Source organism: Aphelocoma coerulescens, chromosome 10 (genome assembly GCF_041296385.1).
Source record: "Aphelocoma coerulescens isolate FSJ_1873_10779 chromosome 10, UR_Acoe_1.0, whole genome shotgun sequence".
Taxonomy (NCBI): domain Eukaryota; kingdom Metazoa; phylum Chordata; class Aves; order Passeriformes; family Corvidae; genus Aphelocoma; species Aphelocoma coerulescens.
The window spans coordinates 18406068-18433260 of record NC_091024.1 but is presented as its reverse complement, the minus strand read 5'-3'; the positions used below and the strand labels follow the sequence as shown (position 1 = coordinate 18433260).

At 44.4% G+C, this 27193-nt stretch overlaps 2 protein-coding genes across 8 annotated transcripts in view; one reads left to right on the top strand and one right to left on the bottom strand.

Annotated features, from left to right (window-relative positions):
- SCAPER (S-phase cyclin A associated protein in the ER) overlaps positions 1-21601 on the top strand; it is a 215008-nt gene extending 193407 nt beyond the window's left edge. For 6 of the 7 annotated variants that reach the window (XM_069026155.1, XM_069026153.1, XM_069026154.1 and 3 more), the window contains 4 exons: positions 674-823; positions 16714-16905; positions 19500-19551; positions 21156-21601. In XM_069026155.1, coding sequence (XP_068882256.1) covers positions 674-823; positions 16714-16905; positions 19500-19551; positions 21156-21250 — 489 coding nt within the window. In that variant the 3' untranslated portion in view covers positions 21251-21601. Of the gene's footprint in view, positions 1-673; positions 824-16713; positions 16906-19499; positions 19552-21155 lie in introns of those variants that run through there. The other variant, XR_011154270.1, reaches the window with a different exon arrangement.
- A 2155-nt stretch (positions 21602-23756) lies between these two features.
- Positions 23757-26511, bottom strand: ISL2 (ISL LIM homeobox 2). The gene is made up of 6 exons (XM_069025972.1): positions 26454-26511; positions 25162-25351; positions 24711-24970; positions 24316-24599; positions 24046-24216; positions 23757-23913 (listed from the first exon to the last, which is right to left on the bottom strand). Exons 1-6 carry the CDS (start codon positions 26509-26511, stop codon positions 23797-23799), a joined length of 1080 nt encoding a protein of 359 aa, XP_068882073.1. The 3' UTR covers positions 23757-23796.
- Between the last annotated feature and the right edge of the window lie 682 nt (positions 26512-27193).

Here is a 27193-nt window from a genome sequence, read left to right as displayed (position 1 = left end):
AGGAGACTGTCATGTTCATTCCTTGTGCTTTAGTTTTCCCCTTTGACCCTGTGTCGCTCTGTCTGCTTGACATGTTTATTAAATAGAGGCTGTAGGCTGCACAGATAAAATCTAATTCTGAATCCCCACGTTACAGCAATTTGCCTACTTTTAAAAGACATCCCAAGAAGCTTTGCAGCTGAGCGTTCTCTCCTTTTGGATGTTTCTAACTTTTTTTAATGTTTGAAAAGCCATTATTTGTTATTAATCATTGTGTTCTGTTCAGAGCATGAGTTATTAATGAGAAATGCATTTTGCTCTGTTGCAGAAATGAAGATGGTTTGGTTTCTTTTGCTTATTTCTAAGAAATATTATTAAGTTTTCCTGGATCATGTAATGTATGCAAAATGAAATGGTCAGCCTAATGCTATACTGAATGTCAAATAAGCAGAATACAGTTTTTCCTGTGTTCCTTGAAAATTTGAATTTATTCTTGCTTCTTTGGCTTTTAATGTTATATTCCAGTTGTGAACTATAAGTGGCTGAAAAAAGAGATGCTGGACTTTCACAACAAAGAACATAGCCTGTACTTTGCAAAAAAAAACCAGAAGGGTACAGTTGATGTGTATGTAATTCACACAAGTTCTAGAACATACTGCTAGAGTGTAATTTCTGTTTCTTGGCCTTTTTTCAGTCGATTGTGGGAGCTGAAGGACTGTCCCTGGCCTTCAGGCACATTATCAGCTCCCTGCTGTGGTACTGCTCCCAGCATACCTGTGAAGGATTGCTACACGAAGTCATTATTTGTGTGGGCTACTTCACTGTAAACAACACAGATAACCAGGTAAGGCAAATGGAAAATGGGATCAGAAGTTATCAAGGGCACATTTAGTCATGGATCCCTCCAGAAAGCTAATCCCCTCAGCACTGGGTTTGAAGCACTTGGAATTCCTGTGAGCACAAACGGATGTGTTTGCAAAAGAGAAACTGAAGTTGTGTCTTAAGACAAAGACATTAATTTTGTGTGGCCTTAAGCAAACTCCCTGGTCTTACACTACCATTGCATTGATTTTAACTGGCCTTGCTCCCTGCCAAGGTATACTTAGCAACTGATATTTTTAATTCTAAGTTTGCTTCGTGTCAGCTTGATCAGATGGTTGTGGTACCCAAGTTAAACTTTTTTAAAGCCAACTAAACTACTCTCCCATGAAGACTTGTCCTCGGATGCCAATGTAGCTATCTCCCTGCTTGCCGAGTGCTTGTTTAAGTTTAAGACATTCTTCTCCATGAATCTTTTTAGTAATAAACCAAATGCCCTGTCCAACAAACAGTGAACATTCCCCTTTAGCTTCCTTGATTGTTGTCCACTTTTGCCACTGGACTCTGTGATCTCTCTTACTGGCTTATAAAATAACACAGACACAAAACTCAAAAAATATTTCAAATATATTAATCTTAAAAATCTCCCAGTTTCCTCAGCTTATATGTAACATCTCAGGGTGTATTGGGTTGGGCAGGGCAGGGATTGGCACTGGCTCTTCAAATATGTGAACCTAACTCTGAATGTGTAGGTCACTGCATTACAGTGCCCACATGTTGGATATGATTCAGTTGAATGCTGCATTTTGTGAAGGTACTCACTGTGTTCTCTCTCTGTACTTGTACCACCTGGTTCCCTGGTTTGCTCAACTTTTGGGATAGGGCTTCAGGCTAGGAGCTCAGTGCCCTCAGTTCAGCTAATGAGCAGGAGGAGGAAGTGTTACACTTTGTCAGCAAAGGTTTGAGAAAAGCTGCTCAATAACATTCTGACAGATATTGACTGTAATTGAAGCATTGTAATATCTTAAAGCTTACAATGCTGTCACAAGAATTATATAATTATATAGTGATGTTTCTGTGGCATTGGCTACAGCTGGAGGGAGGATCCTGCAGCCTCCCTACCCTGTGTGACCAAACCCCAGCCAGGATCCGGAGCTGCCTGTTGGCAGCACATCAGTATGGTCATTTTTAAACCCTGTGTGAGGGTGCTGCCATTTTGAGTCCCACTGCTGCCCAACAAGTCGTGCTGGCTCCCAGAAGTGCCAGCAAACCATGTTGTCTGCTCTCTGCAGTTTAAAAATTTCTGTTCTGGCATACAAGTACAAACATACAAACAGATGTGATTCATTGCATGGAGGACTAGGCACTGCAGTCGTGCCAGGAATAGTGCAGAAGAGGGATTTCCCTCAGCAGTGCCAGCCTACAGTGCTGTCGGTGCTGGTGCCCAGGAGCAAGGTCCGGCCGTGGTGAGCAGGCACCAGGCCATGGCAGTGGCTTTGGGGCTCCACAGGCCCCCAAAGATACTGAGGGGGGAGCCTTTGTCTGGGGGCTGTGCTTCCCAGATGAGTGTTTGGCAGGGTCCTGGAGTCTTCAGCATGTGCTCGTGGAGCTGAAGGTGGCTTCTGCAGCTTTCAGGGTCAGGTTTAGGGCTTCAATCAGACAGCCACAGTATGTCAGTCCTTTTTGTAACCTAAGGCTCTCTTCTAGGGTGGTTTGCTGTGGAGGTACTATCTCAGATGTCATGACGTGCTTAACTTTTTATGTAATTTCTAATATTCCTCATTAATAAGTTTTTAACCAAGGAAGAGGCATTTTGGTTTGGCTTTTTTGTTTAAAAAAGCATTTTGAAAAACTGAAGCTTTCCTCACTCAGGTACTTGAAAAATACAGGGAAGGTTTTTTTTGTGGAAGGAAGTAATTTTTCTTTCACTACCAGGCAAAGCAGTACGACTTGCTTACGGCCATTATTTTAAGGTGCTCTTTGTGTTGTGACTTCCACTAAAGACAGGCTGCCTTTCATGAAGAGGGAAGTGCTTTCTATTCATTCAGTTACGGCTTAATTTTTTATTATGTTAAGAGCTTCCAATTTTTTCTTTCGTTGTTGATCATCTGGGGAGTCCTACTAAAAATAAAAAATTGGTCTCATAGTGAAAGTTTTCAAATAGTAGGCTTGAAGTCCTGGCAAGTACAGTGTAATAAAAATAGATACACTAGACTTGAGCTATGAAAACAGATTTCCATAAAGCCAGATAGCTCTATTTAGTATTTGAACCAAGTTCAGCTGAGTCAATAACTGATGTATTTCAAGGCAGATTCAGGTCTTTCTTGCAGTCAAATGTACATTTGTTTGGAAACGTTTGCATTTTAAAGTTTTGCTTTCTAAATTTGTATTTCTTATTACAAACTGAGATATGTTTTCATTCCTTTCAATACTAAAAACAAAAAAGGACAAACAGTTGTTTGGAGTTTTCTGTGTCCTCTTTGTGGTTTTTTTGTCTATCCTCATCAACAGATAAATATCCAAAGCAGCATACTGGAATAAGGAAAAAAGGCATTAATTATTTAAAAAACAAGAAAAACTCCCCAAAAAACCAGTTCCCCAGTTTGGAGAATAGATAGATTTCTAAAACGGAAGTTTTACAGCCTGTCAACCTCAACATTGACCTGTAGTAGTAGTACTGTGATTTAAGTAAGTGAACTACTACCACTACGCAGTCAAAATCATAAGAGGGCAATTTCCTAAATATCTCACATTCATAGAACAAAATCTTCCAAGAGCATCATATGCCAGTCATTTAATATAATACCGGTTTGACTTCATTTATTACACTGTCTGTAAAAGTTTTTATATTTAGTTGAGTAGCAAATTAAAAAGGAAAAAGGAAAGTGCTTTCCTCTTGTATAGCTTGGAGATTCAGGTTTCCCTGCAGCTTCCAGGAGCCCTGAACCAGAGGGGCCCTCGCCATGGGTCCCACACACAGAGGCACTGCCTGGGCTCCCACTTGGTGTTTCCACCACGCCTGGCTCTTGGTCCAGGCCCAAGTGATTCTGTCAAGGAGCAGTGAGGACAATGGATTCCTAAGGAGCACATTCCTGAGTGTTTTTATAGTGCTTTCTCTGTTTATTTTAAAAAGACTGTGATTTTGCTGACTCTGCCCATATATAATATATTAGTAATATTCCTTTCCTTCATTCCTATTTTTTTTAACATTCACAAAGCTTTTCCAGGGCAGCTGCTGTCACTGAAGAAATAAATCAGTTATTGAAGTGAAAATTTCAAAAAGCAAGGAATGTTTCTTTAATATTTGAAATGCTCCAACGCCAGCGGTGAGGCCTCAGCTGCCCTGTCTGTTTTGTATCGGCACGTGAACTTGTGTTTACTACAGAGCCAGACAGCCCCTGGTTCACAGACCAGCTCAGCTTTATTAGGCATCTGTTCCTCAGGAAGTATGAGCGAGAAAAAGGGATTCTCTTTTTCTGGCCACCATTTAATCTACTGCCATACAAAAACAGGTCCCATGATACCAAGAATAGACATGTGAAGCTAAACCGTGTAATAAAAATAATGTCCGATCTTTCAATAGCCAACCCTACTATATCAGACTGTAGAATTACAGTTTCTAATTAAAATGTTCTTGTTAATTAAAAGTATCCTTCTATTTCATTACATTTTTATTCCCTTTCATTGTTTGATTTAATTAGTATAATGAATATAATTAGCATGTGCTGTCAACTCACCTTATTTGCATATTATATTGGATAATTGAATGTGGTCCTGCAATTAAATTAACAGGAGTGACAGATGATTTGGTTTCTTTCACATTGCTGTATTGGGAATAGAAATCTTTCCATATTCATTGCAGTTAGGGAGTATTTTTCATCTGAAAAGTCCTCACAAATCAGATCCTCAGACTCAGGATCTTGCTGACAGGCTCCAGAAGTAGTTTCATTGTTCATTTGCATTGCTATGCCTTTATTTAAATAAAAACAGCTTTTGTTCTCCCAGTCTTTGGTACGCACTGTATGTAGAGTGCTCTAGAAGAATCCCACTAACTTTAAGGATTTGTAAGATACAAACTGTATACTTCTAGAAGATACCATTGCTAGATTGCAAAACAAAATTGCTGCTGAAAGAGTTAGGAAAAAGTGTGTGCAGCTTTTCAGAACTTTGTTATAAAATTAGGGCTTCTAGATAGAAGTTAAAAGTTCTCTCAGAAGTTCTTTAAAAATTTCTATACACACTATGTGTCCTTGAAGGAACAATTTCATTCCCAAAAGTCTTCCAGCTGTGTAAGTGTCTTGGTTTGAAAGACAGGTGTCTGCTAAGGAAGGCAGAAGCCTCCCTTGGAGTAGCAGATGTAACCCCTTTCCCTCCGAGTTATTATAATTTTGAAATCAAGGGCTTTTAGACAAAGATGTGGGAAAATAGCAGTAACAGTTCTTTACTATTATATATATATAACCAGTTAAACAAAACAACCATAACTGTGGCAGTAACAGCAAACAATCACAAACCCAGTCCCAGCCTTCTCGGCTGTCAGGCCCTTTCCCCTCGGGTGCAGTTCCGCTCGCAGCCGGCAGGGGCGCTGGCGGCTCCCGGTGAGCAGGGCAGGTGCGATGGTTCCCCCGCGGCTGCAGGGGGCGCTCCGGAGCGAGCTCGGGGGGCACGCGGCTGCTTTGGTGGCCTGGGATCCCGGGGAAGGATGGAACAAAGGCTTCACAAACCCCGGAGTCTGGCTGGAGCTTCGGGAACAGCAGGCTGAAGCGGCGGGCTGGAGAGGCAGGGACGAGCGCAGATCCCAGAGGACAGACGAGATGTATCCAAACGGGGAACCCCCCGGAGATCCAGGCAGGCAGGGCGAGCACGGCTACAGCGTAGCGAAAGCTCGAAGCAGCAGCGGGGCAGGGCAGCCACAGCCCAGCCTCCAGCAGGGCAGGGAAAGCAGCTTTGGGATCCCGGCGTTGTTTCCAGCAGAAAAGAAAAACGGCCGAAAAAAGAGCCAGCAGCTCCTTTCTCTGCAGCTTCCCTCTCCGAACGCCAAGAGCGAACTGACCCCACACCCAGGTGAAACAACGGAGTATCCAGGCCCACCCCACCCCCAATGGGCAGCTCCTTTTGTCTTTCTTAAGTACAGTCATTTGTCCCCTAGCAACATGCATATGGGAAAAAAAAAATTGAACTGAACTAAAACCCCAACAGTAAGTCTAACTTAATTCTCTGTCCAAACCTTCTATCCCCAGACATTCGCATCCGTAACAACATATGTTTTTATAAACTCAAAATAATTGAAATATTAATATCTAATAATCCATGTGTTGAAAATAGAAGCGCATGGAATTAGATTTAATAGTATCAGTCACCTACTAGAAATTTCTCCTTGCTGTATAGGTGTGGAAAATTTCTTGCAAAACATGTTTCAGGCATCCCAGCTAGCTCCAGGTAAAAGAGTAAGGAGCAGTAAGATTACAGGGTATTTTGGGAGGGAATTTCTCCCATGTTAAATATGTAAAATGTCCCACAGCAGTATCACAGGTAAAAATATAATGTGTAAAGAATTCGAAATATTGTATGGTAGGCACAGATCTGAAAGGATCTTAAAATTTCAGACTCAATCACAGCACCCAAAGCATGGTAGTTACTCCCCCAGAAAGGCTTCATCTCAAGATTATTTTCCCTTTTTGTTAAATGATTGGCTTACAGTATTTTTTTTAAGCATTTCTTTCATGTAGTAGGTCTTACTTGTGTTGTAAAGTAGCAGGACACTTTATCCCACAGTGTATATCACAGACATATATCTGTATATGACATATCCTAGCTGTGGTACTGCTGGCCTGCAAGGGACACTCACAAAGTGATTTTAGACTAAAAGTGACCTTCTGCAGGGAAATGATTTTGTGCTTTTGACAGAGTTAGTGCATATTGAGTTTCAGTATGTGGCCAGTTTTCTCTAGTGTTAGAGGGAAGGAAGAAAATACTTCTAAAATGGAAAAACCGTGAAAATTGGAAGTCGACAGGAAAACTTGCACATTATATAAATATGTAGAGTTTCCATATGGGTTGTTTACTAGAGGCCATCATTAAACTTTCATAGTTTGTTTTGCTTTGGGGGCTGTGGAGGGACTGAAACAATTTTGATCTGGTAGGTGGAGTTTATGAAAATACAGCACAAGAGTAAAGATGCAGGAATTGGTAGTTACCATGCTGTTAACATCCCTGTCTGTAAGTAAATAGTATCTGAAATTACTTAATTCTGATTTTGTTGGTTTCTTCTCAAACAGGTATTTTTAGGGGTATTGGTTTCGTGTTGAGGTTATGGGTTTTTTTCTTTAAACCTTTTTAAAAGAACCCCACACCCTGATGTTTTAAGGCTGTTTGAGCAAAAAATATGCCTGGTAAATTTTGTGGAATAGCTGATTTTGGCAAGTGAGTGGTTCATGTGAAGTTGTAGTCTTGACTCCCATTTAGAAGCACTTCAGCTTGTGAACAAAAATCCCCTAAGGATTAAACTGCCCAAGTTAAAGCGGAGTACATTAAGGCAGCTCTGTAATGTATGCTTTGGCTCTCGCAGCCTTACGTCCTCAGACCACATAAATTCGCTTAAGTGAACCAATGTCTTCAGGAAAGATGGCATTCCTGTCTGGGCAGTCAGGGAAAAGTGGGGTTGCCTTTTAGGTAATTTGTCAGACACCTTTGTTGTTGCTTGAGCTTCCTGATGAACTTTCTCTTTTTAAGAATGATCTATGACAAAGCAAATCAAATATGTCAGAAGCATTTGGGATTGCACGTTTCATGTGTTACATCTTAATTGTATTTCTAACATTCCAATATGCATCCTGGATTTTTTTGGTTTTTGAGAGGATGTGGGGAAGGTAATTTAATATGAGCAAAGACTTAGAAGCATTGAAGTAAAGTGTATTTAGTTTCAGTTCATGATGACTGGCTGATTCCTGTAAGGAGGAGAAGAGAGAGTGTACAGGAATTAGTGTGAGAAATTAATGCATTTGGATTTATGTTATTTCTTCCTCTCAAACTGTAAACACAAAAGAATAAACTTATCTCCCAATGTCATAAAAGCCAGTACTTCAAACAGCCTTCAAATACAGTCCATAACTGAGGCTTAAAGAGGAAGAGAGGGAGCAATTGGCTGATGCTGCCTCCAGAGAGGCGTTCTAATCTTACTCCTGGGTCACGATGAAAGGAGTTTGGTGGTCTCAGCTTAATCCCCAGTGGAGCTTCGTCCACATCGAAGAAACACCACTGAGTTTGGCATAATCCTACTTAATAAGCAATTTGTTCCCAGCTCAGACCTGGGCCTGGGCCGCCCTGGGTTTGGATTGGAGGCAGGAGCTTGCGCAACACCATCCTCCTGCCCGCTCCCACCCAGCCTGGCGCTCGCCCCTTTGCATGGGAACTGCTTTTCACACAGAAACTTAAAACAAAGTCTAAAGCCTGCAAATATTTAATCAGACTTGTGAGCTATTGTCTGTCTCGCCTCATGTGTGAGGGAACTCCCTGTGCTTCTCCCATAAACTCTCAGTTTTCCAAGGCTCTGCAGAGCTGTGGTGGCTGTCCCCGACGTGGCCGGCCCCATGCAGAGGGAGCGTCAGTCTGCTCTGTGTTCCCAGCAGCTGACAGTTCTTCTGAGCCTTTGGATGCTGCTCTGAGGGTGGGAGCCTGCAAGAGGCCCAGAGAAGTCTCCCAAATCCGTTGTGTCATGTTCGGCTCGTCACACTTGATTGAAGCGATACTGAAACATAAAGAACAAAATGCATTATTGAAGTACTATGGAAAATGTTGCTCGTCTTCCTCTCCCCTTAATAAAGGGTAAATTGTAGCTCATTTTTCGTGGCAGAAAGGCCCATTTTCTTGCTCTCTGTTTGAAGCTTTGTCTCAGCCAGCTCTGTAATATGTCCACTGGCTCAGTGTTTCACAAGCATTTTAGTTGATGATTAGATACTTGGACAAACCCTTTACATTTCTTGTGGAAGCCATAAGACAAAACGTGCTAGGAATAATAATTCCAAGACTATATAGCTTACTTGTGAGTAGGGTTTCAGAGTGTGACAGAAACGTTTGCTTTTGAAGAGGGAAAATGCTCTGAGACACACAAAAAGATTTTATGTGTTTTAGACTGTAATGTTTGAATTATTCACACCTTCTGGGGATTTGACCCAAACTAGCTTTGTTTCCAAGGATGCTGGTGGAAACCTCAGCCAGCAGTCAGCTTAAACTTCTGTTGACTGGTCCTGTTTCTTCTCTACCCTTTAAATCATCTTCATTCAGATCACTTGGGTTTCATTCTGTGTGAATGACTGGAGAATCGTGCCCAAAGCAGCAACTTAAATTTGTAAGCGGTTCATCATCGAAGTTGAAGATATTATCTAAGTGTGAAGATGATTCTTCAAAAATAGTGCAGGGCTACAAAGGCTAATTCTAATCACTTCAGGGCTCAGAATAATACCTGAGGATTTGAAATGTGTCATGATGGGTTTTTTTGTTTTATCTGACAGAATATATGTATGTCTCATACATTTGATCTATAATAATATTTTCTGATTAAAAATTATTAGGCCAACACTTAAACATATGAATCTTCTGTTACATTATTGTGGAAACAGTGAAACTTAGAATTTTCTAGAAAGCAGTGTTTGGTTTAACAAGATCCTTAAGTATGTTATTAACATAAAGCGTGAGAACAACCTCACATTTAAATGTTTATTTTTATGGTAATAAATGCTAAAATGCTATCACTTCTGAAATTAGGCTTTTCCTTAATACCTTCTCTAGGTCAGATATTAGATTGCTATTTTATCCTGTAGCCTGGACATGTATTAAATTCACAAGTAACCTCAAGGCATATTAGAATTGTTTCCATTTTCCTTTCATCACATTGTAATGAAGTTTATCTTTTACAATATCCATTTAACATTATTTATTTCTTGCTGAATTTAATCTTATAATCTTATATATTAATCTTATAATTTTATATATACTTCATTTGTTGTCTTATGACTAAGGTGACTTGTTAGTTGTGATTTTGGGCTGCATTTTTTCAAAGGCTTTGGGTAATGAACTTCTTTTGCTAGATTTTCCACTAGCATCACTTTTGATAAACATTTTTACATTTTCAATGCATTGCTGTCCTGGTAGTTGGCCCTTGTCCTGTCTTAAATGTTCATATGTTTTAGGATGATTACACAAAAACTGATGAGAAAATTTTTTTCTGTGATTTATACACAGAGTACCCCTAAATCTGCTTAAACCATAGAGCTCTAAAAGGACAATGCTTAGAATGGGGTTTATAGGAAGACTGATGTTATTCGTGAACTCCCTTATCTTCTCTCTGAAAGCTTAGGCATGACGCTGAGAAAATAAACACTGGAATTTTTCAAACAGACAAAATTCTTACTTTAAAATTTGAATGTAGCATTCTGGAACTTTTTTTGTGCATGGAAATGGTGCTCTGATTCCTGAGAAATGCTAGGAGGAATTTAGAACATTCTTTGCTCAGAGCTTTGCCAATAGTGGAGTTTGCAAAATGGAAAGAAAAGAGCTTGACCTTAAAACAGAAGAAGAGTCTAAGTGGTGACATATTCTGCTGATTAAATACTAGCAGTATGAGATCTGTTTATATAGAAGCAAAGAAATAATGCAGATCTAACTTTGAAGAGAAACTCTGGTCTACTGATATAAAGACTTACTTCTTTTACAAAGTTGTAAATAACCTGACATCAAACAAAGGGATTTAACTGTTTGATGGAATACTTGTACAGAAATTAGATGCACAGTTCCTATTCAATGAAGTTATTAGTTGTTAGTGCAAATTAGAATTGACATTTATATAAATGATAAATACATGGAAAAGAAACATTAGTAGTTCCCATACCAACTACCATTTTAAGATCCTAATATTTATAATGGCCACGTTGAAGTTCGGAAGTGCAGGAAGGCAGGAGTGGCCCTCAGAGAACCATTAACCTTTTAGGCTGAGTTGTTCTAAGAAAATTGCATCTGAACATGAACTACATCATAGCAGAAGAGCACAGGCAAGTAGAAAGGTACATTTTAATGCTTCGTTTCATAAAAATAAAAGGAAATTCTGTTGGGAAGGATGTTTTTCTAGAAAGTTAATTCAGCTCCCAGTGATAAGCACTGTACTTGTTTCTAAATACCTGTGGAACACACCGTTTCGCTGCCAGGTTTTTCTCCAAGAGCCAAAGAAGGTTTTGCTTCAGGAAGTTTTGAAGTTTCCAACTGCATTTTCCTGTATGCACATTAGTATAACTTTGTCTCAGTTTTCACGTGATAAAAGAGCTACAACTCCTAACATTTGGTCAAAATTAACAAAAACCATCAGCCTGACTATAGACTACTAAGAACATGGCATTTTCATGCAGGGTCACACAAGAGCAGTGCACTTGGATGACTTGTAAGGTTTTGTTCAAAACCTGACATTGGGTTTGTGCCTACAGATTTCCGTTCTTTCCTTGGCAGTCTTTTTCCTTTCTCTGCTGTCCATTTCCCCTTTCTTCTGTGGATGAAAGAAACTGATGGGCTGCAGGAAGCACCCGTAGTTTCCATTGCCTCCCTGGGAATGGTGGTGCCATCCCTCTGCTGGCAGGAGGCACTGCCAGGGGCTCAGATGGCAGCTCAGTTGCTGGCTGTTGACTCCACCTTGTGCTTTGGCCATGCCCCTGTCCCTGTGGCTCTGGTGTGCCCCAGCAGTGCTGTTGGTGCCAGCTATTCCTTTGCTCCCAAAGTTTCTTCCCAAAGTGAATCACTTCTCAGTTCTTTATTTTGCTCTTGCACAGACAAAAGTTTGCTGCTGGCTTACTCTTCTACCTGACTAGAAAATGAATTAGCTTCTTTAAAAGATAATTCCAGTGGTTTTATTGTATATATTGACAGAAATAACTGACGTGAATAATGTCTTTACAGAGCTGCAAATGTTCAAGTGAAGCAAGAAAATTTAAATCCACCAGTAGAACTAGACTAAATACTGCTATAAAAACCAGCACTTCCAGTCTGCAGTAATCCTGGACTAACCTTGGGTAGTACACAAGCAGTGAAAAAGTTCTTGGTCTGACACTGTACCATTTATTTTGTTATCTGTAATAAAATATCTGACAACATTTAACATACATGCATAGAACCATTGGAAACCAATCTGGGATCATAATCTTCGTTAAATCTTTGAAAGATTGCAAGCAGAGTTTTAAATTCAATTAGTTCCTGTTTTTTGAATGCAGTTACAACTTGGAAAAAGAAACTCAGGTTGTCACCAAAAATGCTACTCCATAATAAATCTTCACTGGGTAATTTAATTGAACTGCTAGTTCTTGATAAATTACTAGCATGCATCTCCATTACATGTCTATTTAGAACATATGAATATATGAATGATATGAATATATGAATTATCAATTCACATTAATTTAACTAATATTCAGTATTTTACATACAGTCATTCTTCAACTTTCTGGCTGATATTTTAGTTTTCTCAATGAAAATCCTGTTTATTAAAAGGTGTTTGTACACTCCTCATTATGAAAATATAGTTTAAAAGACAAGAGGATTCTCATTTTAGTCTTCTGTAAAATTACCTGTTGAATTGGTAAGATTTTACATCTGATTTGACATGTAACTGCTGAGACATTCTGTATCATTGCTGTACCATTCCAAAGTTCTGGATCCTATTAGTTATGAGGATTTTTTACCCTCCTTTGACAAAATGTCAAATTTTTTACCCTCCTTTGACAAAAAAAATGCATATGCATTTTAAAGTAATGGTAGTTTTCGTTGATAAAAGGAATACAGAGAAAGATTAAGTGAAGTAGAAATATGTGTATATGCAGTATGTAAATAGAATTAGGAGGTGTTCAGCAAAACATCTTTCTCTTGCTAGTTCTCAGGCAAAGGTTGCTCCTATGTGTACTACTCATTATCTCCCTGCAAGAAAGGAAAGGAGCTGCACTTTTATGATTCTCATTCCTGCAGGACCATCAGAACATTATTTTGGGGCCCTTGGAGCTCACTGAAAAATGAAATGAGCTGCAGCGTTCCCCTTTGCTACCCAGAGGAAAATCACACCCGAGTTTTTGGGTTCATATGGTTTGTTAGTTCCCTATAAAAGGCATTCAGTCTTGGGAAGTTCTCCTGTGCAAGGTGCCAGGAAGCAGTGCAGGAGAGGAAGGCTGCTGCTGCTGTCCTGCTGGGCATACAAGGAAGAACTGAGTATCCAGCATGGAAAATCCTTCCAGCAGTCACGTCAGGTCTGGAGCCAGACACCCCACCTAAGTGACAGGGGAAGCCTTATCTCCCAGCGGAATGATGAGTTCCCCTCACAACTTTATTACTGTTTCGTACCACATGGAGCTTTTAATTTTTTTGATTGATTGTCCTATTTTATTGCTCAAGTGCTGTGTGGCATACTGCTGGCTTTTGTCATTGAAGTCTGTTTTGAAAGACTGACTTTTATACTGCTTCAAGCTTTCACAGGGAGAACTGCAGCAAATGGCCAAGCAATACACTTCATAGTGAATATTGGCCCGAGTAAACGTGAGGAGAACATGGATTCCATGTAGAGACTTCAGAAATCATGAATCATGCTTTCTTAAGTGATAAACTTCAGAAATACCAGTACAGTGGATGGAGATGGTTATTGCACTTGTGAGAGCAGAGTGCATTTCCCAAAGAGTCACACAGGAGCAGGGATTGCTGGTAGGGCAGAGGAGAGAGCCTGACCTGCAGGCTATTGGAGATTAAGCAAATTAGCAGGACCTGCAGAAGGCTATAAACTGGTGGGAGTGACAGAAGGTTACTGATAGGCAAGCTTGAAAGGTGTTGCCCAGTGAAAAGTTCCCACAGGTCACCACATCACTCATGGTGCCCGACAGTCAGCTGTGGATGCAGCAGGTGCAGCATGCGTGGTGTGGGAGACATGGAAATGCAGGCAGACAGACACTAACCAGGGAGGATTGTAGTCCTAAAGTGAGGATGTGAGTTGCTCTAGCCTCTCCTTCTCAGCAGGCTTTTACATTGAGAGCCAGTGCTTTCTGATGTGGTAAACCTGAATTCTCACCTTGCTCTGTAACAGGGGCTGCACCTCCAAAATGGATCAGGACCTGGAGTTTGGCTGGTGGCACAAAGGGGAAACTTCCTTGATTCTTCGTGAAATAACATTTCAGAAACCTATTTGCTGTGTCTCCTACCTGTGCGTTGTTTGAGTCTTCAGAGGATTGTTCCAACATTTAGTACATGTTGGGCCATAAATAAGCTAAGGTCAGCTGGAATTTATTCCCGCTAAGCACAGGCAAAACCAATAAAGTTGAAAGAATATCTATAAATTTTGAGAATAAGCAACATTTTAAAAGGAAACAAAGAAAACATTAATGTGAGTTGCCTGCTCTGGGATAAAAAAAAAAAAAATGTAGTAGCTTGGACTAATTTGATAGGTCTCAATTCAGAAAAAGAAAACCTCAAGCAAATATTAATGAAGCATAGGCACATAGCTGAAGTTAAGCAGGTGCTTAAATGCTTGGCTGTACAGAAATGCAGTGATTTAATTAGGATCTTGTTACATTTGACAGGCATATCTGACTTTCAGGCTAGAGGGAGAGCAACAAGAAAAGCTAATTCTAGGTTAATGCATCTGGATCCCGGTATATGGCAGGAGGAGAGGCAAACTGCGTTTCAGTAAGGAGTTTGTAGCTTGTATGAGAGCAGTTTGTAAGATGAGCATTCCATATTCCAGCCTGCATAACTCCCTGGGATTATTAAGCCAAGTGGCTGTTTAAAAGGAAAAAAAAAAAAAAAAGTCAAGAGAGAGAACTGCAACATTTTCATTTGTTTTCTTTGTTGTTTATCTGCTAAGTCAAGCACTGGCCTTCACTTTCTCCACCCATTGACAGTGAAACAAGGAATATGTGCTCTGCTGCAGGTTTATTTGATTGGGTTTTTTTCCAGTAAAGGGTGACTCATGTTTTTTTTTTCTTCAGAGTACATAATACAGTGTATCGGGTTTAGTAGCTGCATTAGTACAATGAGCTGAAATCATTAAATTGATTCCACATGTGATAAATACCAGATTAAAACAGTCAGCCCCCTGTATATACCTTCCTATCTTTAATGTTGATAACATCATAGTAGTAAAACCGTTGAAAAGAAAAAGATAATGAAATAATAATTCCATGGAAGCTGTTTGGATATCTGCACTGTGAGTTTGGCAGGACTTCACTAACTATCTGTGGCATTTTTAGGACAGGTAAAGGAAATGAACTGTGAAATGAAAAATGAAAAGTCCCAAAAACTTCTTTGCCTCTGCCTGTTCATCAAGGGTATGGTGGCCATTAAAAAGAAATCAAGAGTTCTCTTGTTCTGTCCTGGATCAGAAATGCCAATTGTAGTTATTTTAGTACAATTATGATTGACTTTAAATACTTTTCTGATTGTAGAATTTACCACAGAAAAATAGAACAGTACAATAACCACTCTGGTTAATTTAAAATTTCAACAGTACTCCCAGACTTGGAGGGCACCTCTTGCTTACAGGGTGGGAGCTGAGAGCTTAGAATCATTCAAATGCTTCAGTGATATTTTCCTCAAAACAGTGTCTGAATGTATACGTAATTGTCACTTTTTTGGCTGTCTTTTAAAAATTCCTCCTGTCTTTAAGGGCATTAAGACATTGCTACCAGTATTTTGAAAGGTTTTTAATGTCTTTTTTGACTGGTGAACTGAAAAAATGCAAACTATTACTTTGTTCATCTTGTTTTTAAACTGAACTGCATTATCAACTTAGTATGTGCTCTGAAGGTATTGTTAAAAGTGCTTTGAAAACTTGTAAATCCCTGTAATTTATGTTCTGTAGTCTCAACTGCTTCTTTCTGTCCTTCTGGTTTTAATTTGAATGCAGTCTTGTCTGGGTGTGTACCTGTAAAATTGTGTTTTTCCAAGTACAATTTACAGTCATGACCCTCAGTTTTACAGTGTTCCAACCTTATAGAAGCTTCCTCCTATGCCAAAAAGCCAACTTTGGGTCAAACAGCTCTTTCATATTGTAATTGTCTAATCAAGGTTCCTTGGAACAGATCCGATTTGGGCATTTTTTAGTTTATCGCAAAGATTTTATAAGAATATCAAGTGAATTGGAAAAGTTCCTTTGTAGGAGACCAGTGATAGTATTGCCCTTATTTCTTCAGATGTATACAGTTGTAAACTTAGCCTTCTTCATGACAACAGTCCCATTTATCTAAACAATTCTCCTTTTAGAGCCAATGGCACTGATAGAAACTGAGATAAGAAATACAGATGGGAGGATCTCTCCGAGTCTCTCCTTACAGAAACTCCTCGCTGGGCAGCTCACAATCCCCTTTTCTTTTTGGTGCCTGAGAATGCGTGGCAGACAGCTCCCATGAAACACAGTCCTCTTGAACTGTCAGCTCGAGGAAAGGATGGTCGGGCTTTGGGAGGGTTTTTAAAATCCTGGTGATTTCCTTCTGGATTTTTTTCCCCCCGTGCTTAGCGTGTTTAAATGGCAGGCGCTGGGGTTTTGTGTTTCATAGCTCTAACTTAGAATAGTCCCTGTGCTATAATTCTTTGTCTTTTGAATTAAGGTATTAAATTATCTATTTTATTGTAATCCGTAAATTAATCCCTTGCTTATTTGCTGTCTTTTTGGGTGATACAGAAAAAAGAACTTTCAGAGCTTTGTATTTTTTGTGTTACTCCGCAGTAAAAATAGTACTTGCACACTGAAACAGAAGTTATTTGAACTAAATATTATAGGCTTTATTTTTAATACTTACTCCTCATCCATGCTCATTTTTTTAGCATGACTTCAGCACCCTTGGTGGTTAAGAGGAAGAGAAGAGCAGATAGATCACGTGGTTTATTTTGTTCTGTTTGTATTTTCAGATCATTGTACAATCTGGCCGTCACCCCACGGTGCTGCAAAAACTCTGCCAGTTGCCTTTCCAGTATTTCAGTGATCCTCGTTTAATCAAAGTGCTCTTCCCATCGCTAATAGCTGCTTGTTACAATAACCCTCAGAACAAGATCATCCTGGAGCAGGAGATGAGCTGTGTTTTACTCGCCACCTTCATCCAGGTACTTCTGCAGTGCTGTGGCAGGCGCGGGGGCACTGCCAGTGCTGTGCTTGCCTTTGCTCTCAGTGTGGGGATCGTTAACTTAAATAAAACAAGCAAACAGCAGTGAAGTAGTTTCAGATTCTCTGCAGCTCTTCTCAAACCACAGATTCCGCCTGTACTTGAGGCACCGTATCACACTAAAAGGTTAATGAGTAGTTCAGTAGTTCTCACTATCCATGCAGAATCCTGTTTTTATTAAAGTTACTGGATATACTGGGAAGATCTGATGTAGATCTTAAAATATTTTTTTTTCAAAAATTCCTGCACTTACAGCATATCTGAAATTGCTATATTAATGTGTTTACATACAAATGTACAGTTGTATACTGTGTACCACAGATTTACAGAGAACTGGGTAAGTGTATATATTTTATGCAGAAAATACACAAAACATATGTTGCCAGTCTAATCTTGCAATCTTTATTTTTGACAGTAAGCCATCAAGGTCATTAGAAATACTGTTTTAAATAAGGATTTGCAGTATTTTTCTTCCCTTTCTCTAAATTTATATGCTGTTTTATCTATCAGATTTTTTGCATGCCTCATGGTTTTAATGCATTTTATTGACTGTTTCCAATGAATAAACGCAGTTTTCATAAATACTCTACTATTAAAAATAATGCACTTTTAGGAGTCTGTAACCCTGTGTCAGTCACCTGAAAGTTACTGTTGTTGATAAAGAAATGTTACTCAAACTCTTTTCCCTTAATGCTTTACAGCTAGTCCAAGAATAGGCTACATGCGTTTGAGAAAGTACAAGAACTAAATATTTACTAAAAGTCTTTGCATAATATCAAACTTCTGAGTGCAACTACTTTTTATCCTTTTAATACTAAAATAATTGCATAGCAGGTTTTTTAAAAGAAGTTTGGAACTTAGTATTAAAATATTTGCCATATAGTAATGAACTTCTGGTTAGATACACAGCTATAATTCACTTTTTTTACTTTCTTATAGTGAAACTGCAGATTTTAGTGTAGAAGTTGGGGTGGGAAAAAAAATTGTGCATTATTGGTAAGTGCAGCAAGTTTCGTTTGGGTTTTTTTCAGCTAAAAAACATAAGAGTGGAGGAGAATGTTCCCTATATGAATAATTAAGGTTGTTTACCTTGATTTCTGTTCTATAAGAGATGCAATGGCACTAAAATCCCCAGTAGCTACAGTAAAGCATAAGTATATTTATAAGGGTCAATGTTACTAATTTGATTTCCAGTTAGAGTTATATCCCCAGATGGCAAGTCTGTGTACTATTCCTGCAGGCTTTTAAAAAAAGGTGTTCTATTAAAATATGGAAGAGTTGTGTGTGCTGTAAAGTGTCCTGTCACTGCTGACTTCACTGGTCCTTCAGTATTTTGCCTGTTTTAAAGTCTAATCCCGGATCTTGCACATGCATACATGGAGAGCAGTTCTGGCAGGATGCAAGGAATGCTGAGATCCCGCACACACAGAAGGGACTTGCCTCTCTACTTTTATTTCAACTCGCTGCTGTTTGTGAAGCAGATCTCTTATTTGCTTCAGTAGAAGGTTTGGGAAAGACTGTAAAATGTTGCCCCGAGATTAGAAAATGAGATTCTTCCTTTGCCAGGGAACGCAAAAAGAAGTCCCGTTTACGTAAAAGTTTGGTGGTGTGTACGAATATAACACTTAAATACAGTGTGTTAAATGTGTGCAGCAAAAATCAAAGGAAGAGCATTGTTGCATTTTACAGCAACCTCCCTACCAATAGATGTGTTTCCATCATCTGAAGTTTGCATCAGCCGGTTTATTTTTGTTAGTTCTGTATGGAGATGTGCAGAAATAAGTAGAAACATTCAGGAGTATCCATGATTTGCTGTGTTGTATCTTATGTCTGATAATACCTTCTTCAGTATTCTGCTGGGTGGGTACTCCAACAAGACATAGGAGCTGTAGTGGGGAGCTGACTGGTTCCGGGTGAGGTTGGTGTCTGTGCTGGCTCTAAGGATGCTGCATCCCAACATCCGACAGCAGCTGGGATTGCACAGTGCTCTGGGTGCTCGCACCAGCCCCCCACAGCTGGGGGCACAGCTGGGGGCACAGCTGGCTGCCAGGGGCAGCAGCACTGGGCAGCAACTCCACATTCTCCCAGGAGATCAGCACCTCTGGGTCCCAGGTCACTGGGAAGCACGGCCATTGAAATTGGGATCGTTCATCAAATTTGTAAGAGTGTATTTGGAGTCGGGAGCAAAAATCTGAAACACCATTTGTTTTACAGAAACACGACTATGGTAAATAAAAATCACAATTATTTTGTAAGAAGACATTAAAGCCTTGGATTCTCTGTTGTATACTAAAAATATATTTTTTGAAAACAGGTCTAAATAAATGTGTAAAAATCCACTATAAATTACAGAATTTTAAGTGCTGGCAGTATTCTGTTATAATATGTAGCAAACAAGCCGGAGTTCATTAATTTACAGACTACATAAAGTATTAGTATTTTTGAGTGACTGTGAAGACTTAAAAATGTTGGTTTAATTCCTTAGATATAAGATCTGAAAACCTGATGTCTTTTTTTTGTTTGTTTTCCCCCCAGGATTTTGCACAGAGCTCAGGCCAAATGGAAAGTCAGTTATCTCAGCAGAGGGGTATGTTCACTGCAGTGTAACAGAGTAGCAGTTGGATAACAAAATGTGTAGATATTGTGATTAAAGTTTTTTGAATCTGCATTGATTAAAAGAAATACAGTAAATTGCAGCACAATTTTACAGTTTGGGAGTGGGCTCCCCGGCTTATCTCCTGATTTATACATACGTGTCTTCCAGTCTGCTGCTCATCGTATCAGGGATTCAGACTGTTAGTCTTTATTAAATGCTATGTGGTATCATGTCTTAAAATGTGATACTGTACCTGCACATATTTAATTAGCTGACACAAAGGCTGCCTTCAAGAGTTTTAGGTTGCAGAAGCCACGCAGCCATGCCAATACACCCAGGGAGCCAAAAATCTCTAAAATACTGTCCTGTAATTGTCCTTTAAAGTTTGTCAGTTTGCAGAAGAGTCATGATTTTTTTCCCCCTTCAGTTATTGTAAATATTATTTAAAATGCAGTCAGCCTTTTTAAGCTAAACATTTGAAAGATTCTCAGCTGAGATGGCTGTTACTTGCTAAATGCATCTGAAATTCAAGTGTTGATGGGCATCTGGTCTTGAGTAGCCATATCGTGCATAAAATGTGACAGTCACTTCTCCCTCATAACAAGTAGAAATCCTCCACCATTTTGCTCAACGTTTGCCAGGAGATGAGTGGTTCTAGGTCTAAAGCATGAACTTTTTGTTTAAAAATAAATTATAAAATTAAGGTAACTTCATAGAGATTTTTACTGTCAACATTAGACATATCAGTCTGAAGCAACGTCATGCAGTGTCTGCAGCACAAACTTTCCAGGATTGTGTTTGCATGAGAATCTGCTCAAGAAACATCTAAAATCCAGATGGAAAACTTGCTTTTTATTTTCACTATTCACACTGGATGAACTTTTAAACAAAGGTGTGGTGACATATGAGTGTGATTTCTAAACATTCCCCAGTTGCAAAAAAAGTTGATTTAATAACAGTGTAAGCAGGATTATTTTATCTGTTACATCACTAGAATGTGAAGGATAGTGTTCCCAAAAACAAATGGGAATAATAACACTGACGGGAATAAAACCTGAAAGCACAAACAGTTGGGTGCTGCATGGAGGGTCAGACCCTCAAACCTGCGCACAGTGAAATCTGTCCACGTCAATGCACGCTCTTAGGAGTGAAAGCTGCATTTGTACTCGTGCTGCGAGCTCTGGGGAGTTGAGAGCACAACTCTTCTGCAGCCCTTTGTGAAGAAAAAAAACTGCTGAGCAGAAAACGCTGCTGAGGCTGCCCAGAGTTGAATGAGGCTAAGCTAGTCCACGGTGGGTCCAAGAACATAAAGTGTGTAAAGATGTATAGTGTTCCTCTGCATAGGGCAGAGAGCCTGATCAGCTTAAAAATGGAAGCCTTTGCTCATCAGAGCCTCTGCCCCCATTCTTAAAGCCAAGCATTGATGTCCTGAGCTCTGCAGAAGTGTCACCCCATGGTTTGAGAAGATTTTGATGGGGGAGGAGAGTAAATGTCTTAAAGTATCTCAAATTGGCTGCACATTCATTATTCTTGTTTTATTGCCATCTTATCTTAAGAGGGAATAACTTGGTAATTTTATGTTCTGTCTTCAACAGAAAAATTTTTCAGTTCTCAAGATTATCTTGAGCTGTCCAACAGATTCCCCCGGCAGTCCTGGGAAGAAGCTCGACAGTTCTTCTTGAAAAAATAAGAGTTGTATTTAGTTTTTAAATCCCTAACATCATCACACTGACCAGTTCCTGCTGAATACCTTCTTTAAAACGCTGTTCCGAAACGTTTTTGATACTCTAAATACTTATGCTGTAGATATATAATTTGCACTATTTATATCCTAAGTACTGTAGATACTTCCAAGTTCTGTTTTGTAATTTTGATAAGTTGAGTTTATTTCGTTCATGTATCCAATGTCATGATTTCGGTGTTTTCTGCCCTGTGGTGGGACTTGCACTGCAGAACTGCTGAAATAAGGTTGCAAATAGAGAAAATATGTTCTATGTATCTTGTAATAAAATAACTTATTCTGTCTTGTGTGACTTCTGCATTATAATTGTCAGTGTGTTTGAATTACCATAAACAACACGGCTTAGAGAGAGGGGAAAAAAAGACTCATAAGATGTCTTTTTCGTTAATCAAGAGTCAATCAGAATCAAATCAAGGTAATTCGTCAGATCTGGCCCTGGGGAAAGTTTGCTTAAAATTTTTGCGTGATTGAGGATGCGTCACCTAATACGGATTTTTTAGACCTCATGCATTTTTAACGTCTCGGTTAGACTTGAGCGAGGCTTGTTTAAGCCTCACGATGTTCTCTGAGCGGTGTTCCGCGGTGTTCCGCGGCGCGCAGCTGAGCCGCGAGCGCGCGCGGGGGCGGTGAGGGGACGCGCGACGCCCCGGGCCCTGCGCTGCGGCGGGGCCGCCGCCGATCCCGGCCCGTGGGCACCGGGACCACGACCCGGGCAGAGACCGCGACCGGTTCCGGAGCAGGGACCAGCACCGGGACCGCGACCGGCGCCGGGACAGCCCCGTCTTGGCGGCCCCGGGCCGCGGCCCCCGCGCCGCCCATAGCTGCCCGGCCCGGCGCAGGCCTGAGGCGTCGGCGGTCCTGAGGCGAGGCCTGGGAAGAACGCGCGGAGCCCGGACGTCCTGACTCGGACGGAACCAGGTAAACGCAGGGGCCTCGCGGCGGGGCTGGGAGGGGCGGCAGGATCCCCATGATCACCTGTCCCCCAGCCGGGGAATTGCCCGTCCCGGCGGTGCAGAGCAACCCCGGGCTGAGGCGGCCCCGCAGGCCGGGCCGCTACGTGCCCCCCGACGGCAGCTCGCCTGGGAGCCTGGTCCCTGCACACGCGCTCCCCAGCCGCTCGAGGTGGGGGAGCCGCACCGGCGCCGCGCTGCACATCCCCTGCACCCAGAGGGCTCCGGCAGGGTTCGGCTCTCCCCCCGCTCCCCGGGTGCCCGGGGAGGGGGACGGGGGCGCGGTTCGCCGTGGCTTGAGCTTGCCCGGGCCTGCCATACTGCGGGGAGCTGGTCCTGAACAGTCCCGCACGGGTGAGAGGGAGGGCACGGGAGCTGGAGCGGCCCCGCCGCGCTCCCAGGTGATGCCAGAGGCAGATCAGGAGTCGCCGCTTGGGTCTGGTCGGGGGGATGGACACGCGGGAGAGGAGGGCTCCCCTCGCCCCGCCGCCCCGGGGGAGCCCCCTGCCACCCTCAGGGAGGAGGCGAGCCAAGCCCGCACCGCGGCAGGTGCGGGCACGACCCGGGCGAGCCTGGGGGCTACTCCGAAAGGGAAACCTGCGCTCCGCCTCCCCGGCTATAAATAAGCGGCCCCGGTTCTGAAAGCCGATTAGCGCGTTGCGGAGAGGCCGTGCGGGAGAAGCCGGGGCCGTGCCCGTCCCGACCCGCTCTGTTCCGCTCCCGATGCGGGCGGCCGCGCCCCTCCGCGCCCGGGATACCCCTTCGCCGCCCTCCCGCGACTTTTTTTAGGGTTTTTTTGTTTCTTTTCGTTTAAATCCATTTTTGTTTTCATTTTTGCTTTTTTTTTATTAAGTCCAAAATATTTAATCCCACTATTCAACCGCTGACTCTGACAATAAATAACAATAACTTACTTTTGATCGTTAAAGGCGCAAACAATCCGTCCTTCGTCCATTGATAACTTAACATTATTAGTACTGGTTTCCCCGCTAAAAAGTCTCGTTTCCGTGTCCTGTTTTTCCAGCGATCGTGCGGGGCCGGGCGCCGCGGCCCGGGAGAGGCATCGGTGTGAGATGAGGATGGACGGCTCGGCTCCGCGGAGGAAGGTCCAGGCCGGCTCCGCGGCCGCACGCCGGAGGACTTTCTCCGCCTTTTGTAGATTTTCTTTAAATGTATTTTTCCCTTTCAAAAAAGGAAGAAAAACCGTCCCCAGCGCAAGCGGCGGGCGAGGCAGCCTGTCACCGTGCCGGGTTCCGGCGGGGAAATCCGCGTTTCTTTGGGGAAAAGAAACATCGAAATCCGCAGGGAAAAAACCCAAAACAACGAAATAACAGGGCGGGGGCTCTCTCTCCGGTCTGGCGAAGGCAGCGAGGATCCCGGTGCTTTTTTTGGCCGTCATTAACGTATTTTTTGTTTGTTTTTAAATAAGAATAATTAAAAAACAAAGGCGTTTGTCCGGCGCTCTGGGAGCGGCCCGGGGCCGGGTGTCTCATGCAGGGAGCGCAGGCATGCGGAGGTCCCGCGGCGGCGGGCGGACGGGCCGCCTCACGTCTCGGCCGGACTGGGCACCATGCTGTTGGGGGTGTCGGGGAGCTGGGAGGACAGCGAGGTCACGTCGCTGCCGGAGGAGGTGCCCAAGGAGCCGGACTCGGAGAAGGAGACCTGGGGGAGCAGCGGTGGTGAGGGTCCGGCACGGTTGCCCCCTGCCCCGTTCCCCTCCCGCAGCTCCCGGACCCGGCGGGCCGGGATCTGCCCGCCTCCCTGAGGCCCGACGGACGGCCCGACGCGGCTCACCAGCTGCTGGAAGGCGGCGGGCTGCTCCAGGTCGCTCTGCAGGGCGAACTCGCTGAGCGCCTTCCAGGGCGGCTGGTAGGTCTGGACCTCCACGGCACTGCCCTGCACGGCGCTCTCGTGGCGGATGGGGCTGCCGGCCACCAGCGGCGTCCCGGTGAGGCCCTGCAGGCTCTGCGGGCATACGGGGATTCAGCGCGACTGCCGCCCGAGCCCGCGGGTCCGAGCCCCCCACCCACATCTCCCTCCCCGGCGGGAAGGGCGGACGCTCACCGTCTTGTCGCTGTGCTGCTGCTGCTGGAGCTGCTTCATGAGGATGGACTTCTTCTTGTCCTTGCAGCGCTTGTTCTGGAACCAGACGCGGATGACGCGGGGACTGAGCCCCGTCATTTCCACAAGCTGCTCCTTCATCAGGGCGTCGGGGCGCGGGTTGGCGGCATAGCAGGTCCGCAGCGTGTGCAGCTGCTTCTCGTTCAGCACCGTCCGCACGCGGGTGGTCTTCTCGGCCGCCTTGTGCGCCGGCGGCCGCGGGGCGGGCGGCCGCCCGGGCACCGGCTCTGCGACGGGCGGGGAGGGCGCGCACCGTCAGCGCCGTCGCCTGCTCGCCCGCCGCAGCCCCCCGGACACCCCCCCCCGCCCCGCCGCCCGCCCCGACGGGGAGCCGGTACCTGCGAGGTGCGCGGCGGCTGCCGGCGGCAGCGCGGGACTGCGCGGTCCGCGGGCGGCGGCGCCGTCGGGGGTTGGCCCGTGGTCGGCGCGGCAGAGCAAGTCGCGCTCCCGCAGGCAGAACTGGTCGCCGGGCAGGAGCTGGCGGCCGCAGGCGGCGCAGCGGAAGCACTCCAGGTGGTAGACGTGGTCGCGGGCGCGCATCACCAGGTCGCTGCTGCTGAACGCCGCCCGGCACTGGGCGCACTTGATGCCGAAGAGCCTGCGGGGACGCGACGCGCCGTCAGGGCCCGCGGCCGCGCCGTCGGGGCGGCTCCAGGCGGTGCCGCGGGGGCGGGCAGCAGCCGAGAGTCGGGTTTTCGTTGGGGGAAATTCGGGGGGCTTAAGGGGTTTTTGTGCTTTTTCGGGTCTGGGTCATTTTTTTTTAACGAGCGTTGGCGCATTCGTGGTCACCTGCTGTAATCTCGCTTGCAGTAGGCCTTGCCGTCGCGCAGGAAGCATGTGCAGGTCTCGTCCAGGGGCTGCCCGCACTCGGCGCACTTGAGGCAGGCGACGTGCCATTCCAGGTCCGGCGATACCCGCAGCAGAAAGGGGTCCTGGATGCGGCCCCCGCAGCCCGCGCACAGGGCCAGCCCCGGCCGCCCTGCCGGGAGCGAGCGGAGTACGGTCAGGGCCAGCGGTGTACCAGAGCAGAGGCCAGCAATTAGGGAAAGGCACTTTTTCTTTTTTACACTTTATCCTTTTTTTCTTATTCTGTTTTGTTTTGTTTTTTTTTCCCCAAAATAGGAAGAAAGAGAAATGAAGACGGACACACGGACAGAAGGGATGGAAACACGAAAGGAAACAAATGAATACTGCTAGGAAAAGAAAAAAAAACCAGGAACTTGATCAATGCAAATAAATGCAGAAAGACAGAGACGTAAAAGTAGAATTTCAGAAAAGGAAAATAAAAGCAGAAACACAAAAACAATAAAACAACGGCTGAGGAAAACTTGAAAGAAATAAGGAAAGAAACAAAGAAAGAAGGAAGGAAAGAAAAAAGGAAGAAATTAAATCAGAATGACAGAACGAGAACTAAAAGCAGCAAAAACCCAGAGACGGTTAAAATGGGAACATGGACAAGTGAAAACAGTAAGAGACATGAAATCAAAGAGACAGAAAGAAAAATAAAACCAAACCAAACAAGAACAGAAAGAAAAAGAAATTAAAAAAAAAAAAAAAAAGGAAAGAGAAATTAAAAAGAAAAAAAACGACAAACTGAAACACGAAAGAGATAAAGAAAAACGGTAAAACGGGCAGAGAAAGAAAGAAAGAAAGAAAGAAAGAAAGAAAGAAAGAAAGAAAGAAAGAAGGAAAGGAAGGGAAAGCAGAGAGAAGCAGAGAAAGAAATGGAAACAGCCGAAAGAAATGAGCTCAGCAGCGCGGACAGCCGAAAGGGACATGCATTCGGTAAGGAATGGGGGCAGCGGGGCCGGGAAGCGCTAGGCACGAACGGGAATAACGGCACCGGAGTTGCCACGGGGCCGGGAAGCTCTAGGCACGAACGAGAATAGCGGCACCGGAGTTGCCACGGGCCGAGCCCACAGCCACCCGCGCCGGCCGTGGGGCCGCAGCCTTTCCCAGCGCTGTCAGCGCGCCCGCGGTCCGCCAATCCACCCGACGGCAGAGGCGGCGCGGAGCTCGACCCGCAGAGTCCCACGCCCGCCCGCCCCGGCCCCGCGTTCCGCTGCGTTGCGCGCACTTACTCTTGGAGGGCTCCCCCATGACGCCCGGGAGCGGCCGCGGGAGGAGGATGTCCACCATGCGGGCGGCCCCCTGCGCACCGGCAGCGATGCGGGATGCGGAGCCGCCGCTCCACCACTACCCGCGCGGCGCGGGGCGGGGGCCGCGCCCGCCCCCCCGGGCCCGCCCCGCCGGGCCGCGCCGTGATGTCAGCGCGCAGCGGCCGCGGGCGGGGGGGTGGCTCTGACCTCACCGCGCGGCCCCCGGAGGCGATTGGCGGCCGCGGGGAGAGCCCGCGGATTGGCGGTGCCGAACAATGGGCGCGCGGCGGGCGCGGAGCGGGGCGCACGCCCCGCGGGACCCGGCCCGGAGCTGCACGACGCCGGCACGGACGGGGCGCGCGGCCCCGTGCGCCGCGGGAAAGCTCTTCCGCGCCCTTCGCCCCGGGCGGCCGCGGGACCCTCGGTCCGCTCTCCGCGGTGCGCTTCGGCCCTCTGCGCGCAGGGAACGGCGGCATCGACAGCCCGAGGAGGAGATTCACTTTAGTTGTTTTTCCTGCTCTGTTTTCCGTGTTATTCTCCTTGACTTTTAGTTCGCCTATTATTTTCTCCTTTTATTTCCTTCTTCCTTCTCTTTCTCTCCTCCTTTGCATTTCATTTCGTTGTTCTTTCCCCCGCGTTTCGGCGTGCCGCTGGCAGGTGCCCTCGGGCGTGCGCGGCGGGACAGTCCCGACGCTGCGCAGAGGAGCATCTCCGCGGCAGAC

Coding starts and splice junctions, on each gene's coding strand:
- ISL2 (XM_069025972.1), bottom strand. CDS start 26,511: ATGGTGGACATCCTCCTCCCGCGGCCGCTCCCGGGCGTCATGGGGGAG. Junction 25,352..26,453: donor CATGGGGGAGCCCTCCAAGA/GTAAGTGCGCGC, acceptor CGCTCCCGGCAG/GGCGGCCGGGGCTGGCCCTG. Junction 23,914..24,045: donor CCGCCGCCTTCCAGCAGCTG/GTGAGCCGCGTC, acceptor CTGCTCCCCCAG/GTCTCCTTCTCCGAGTCCGG.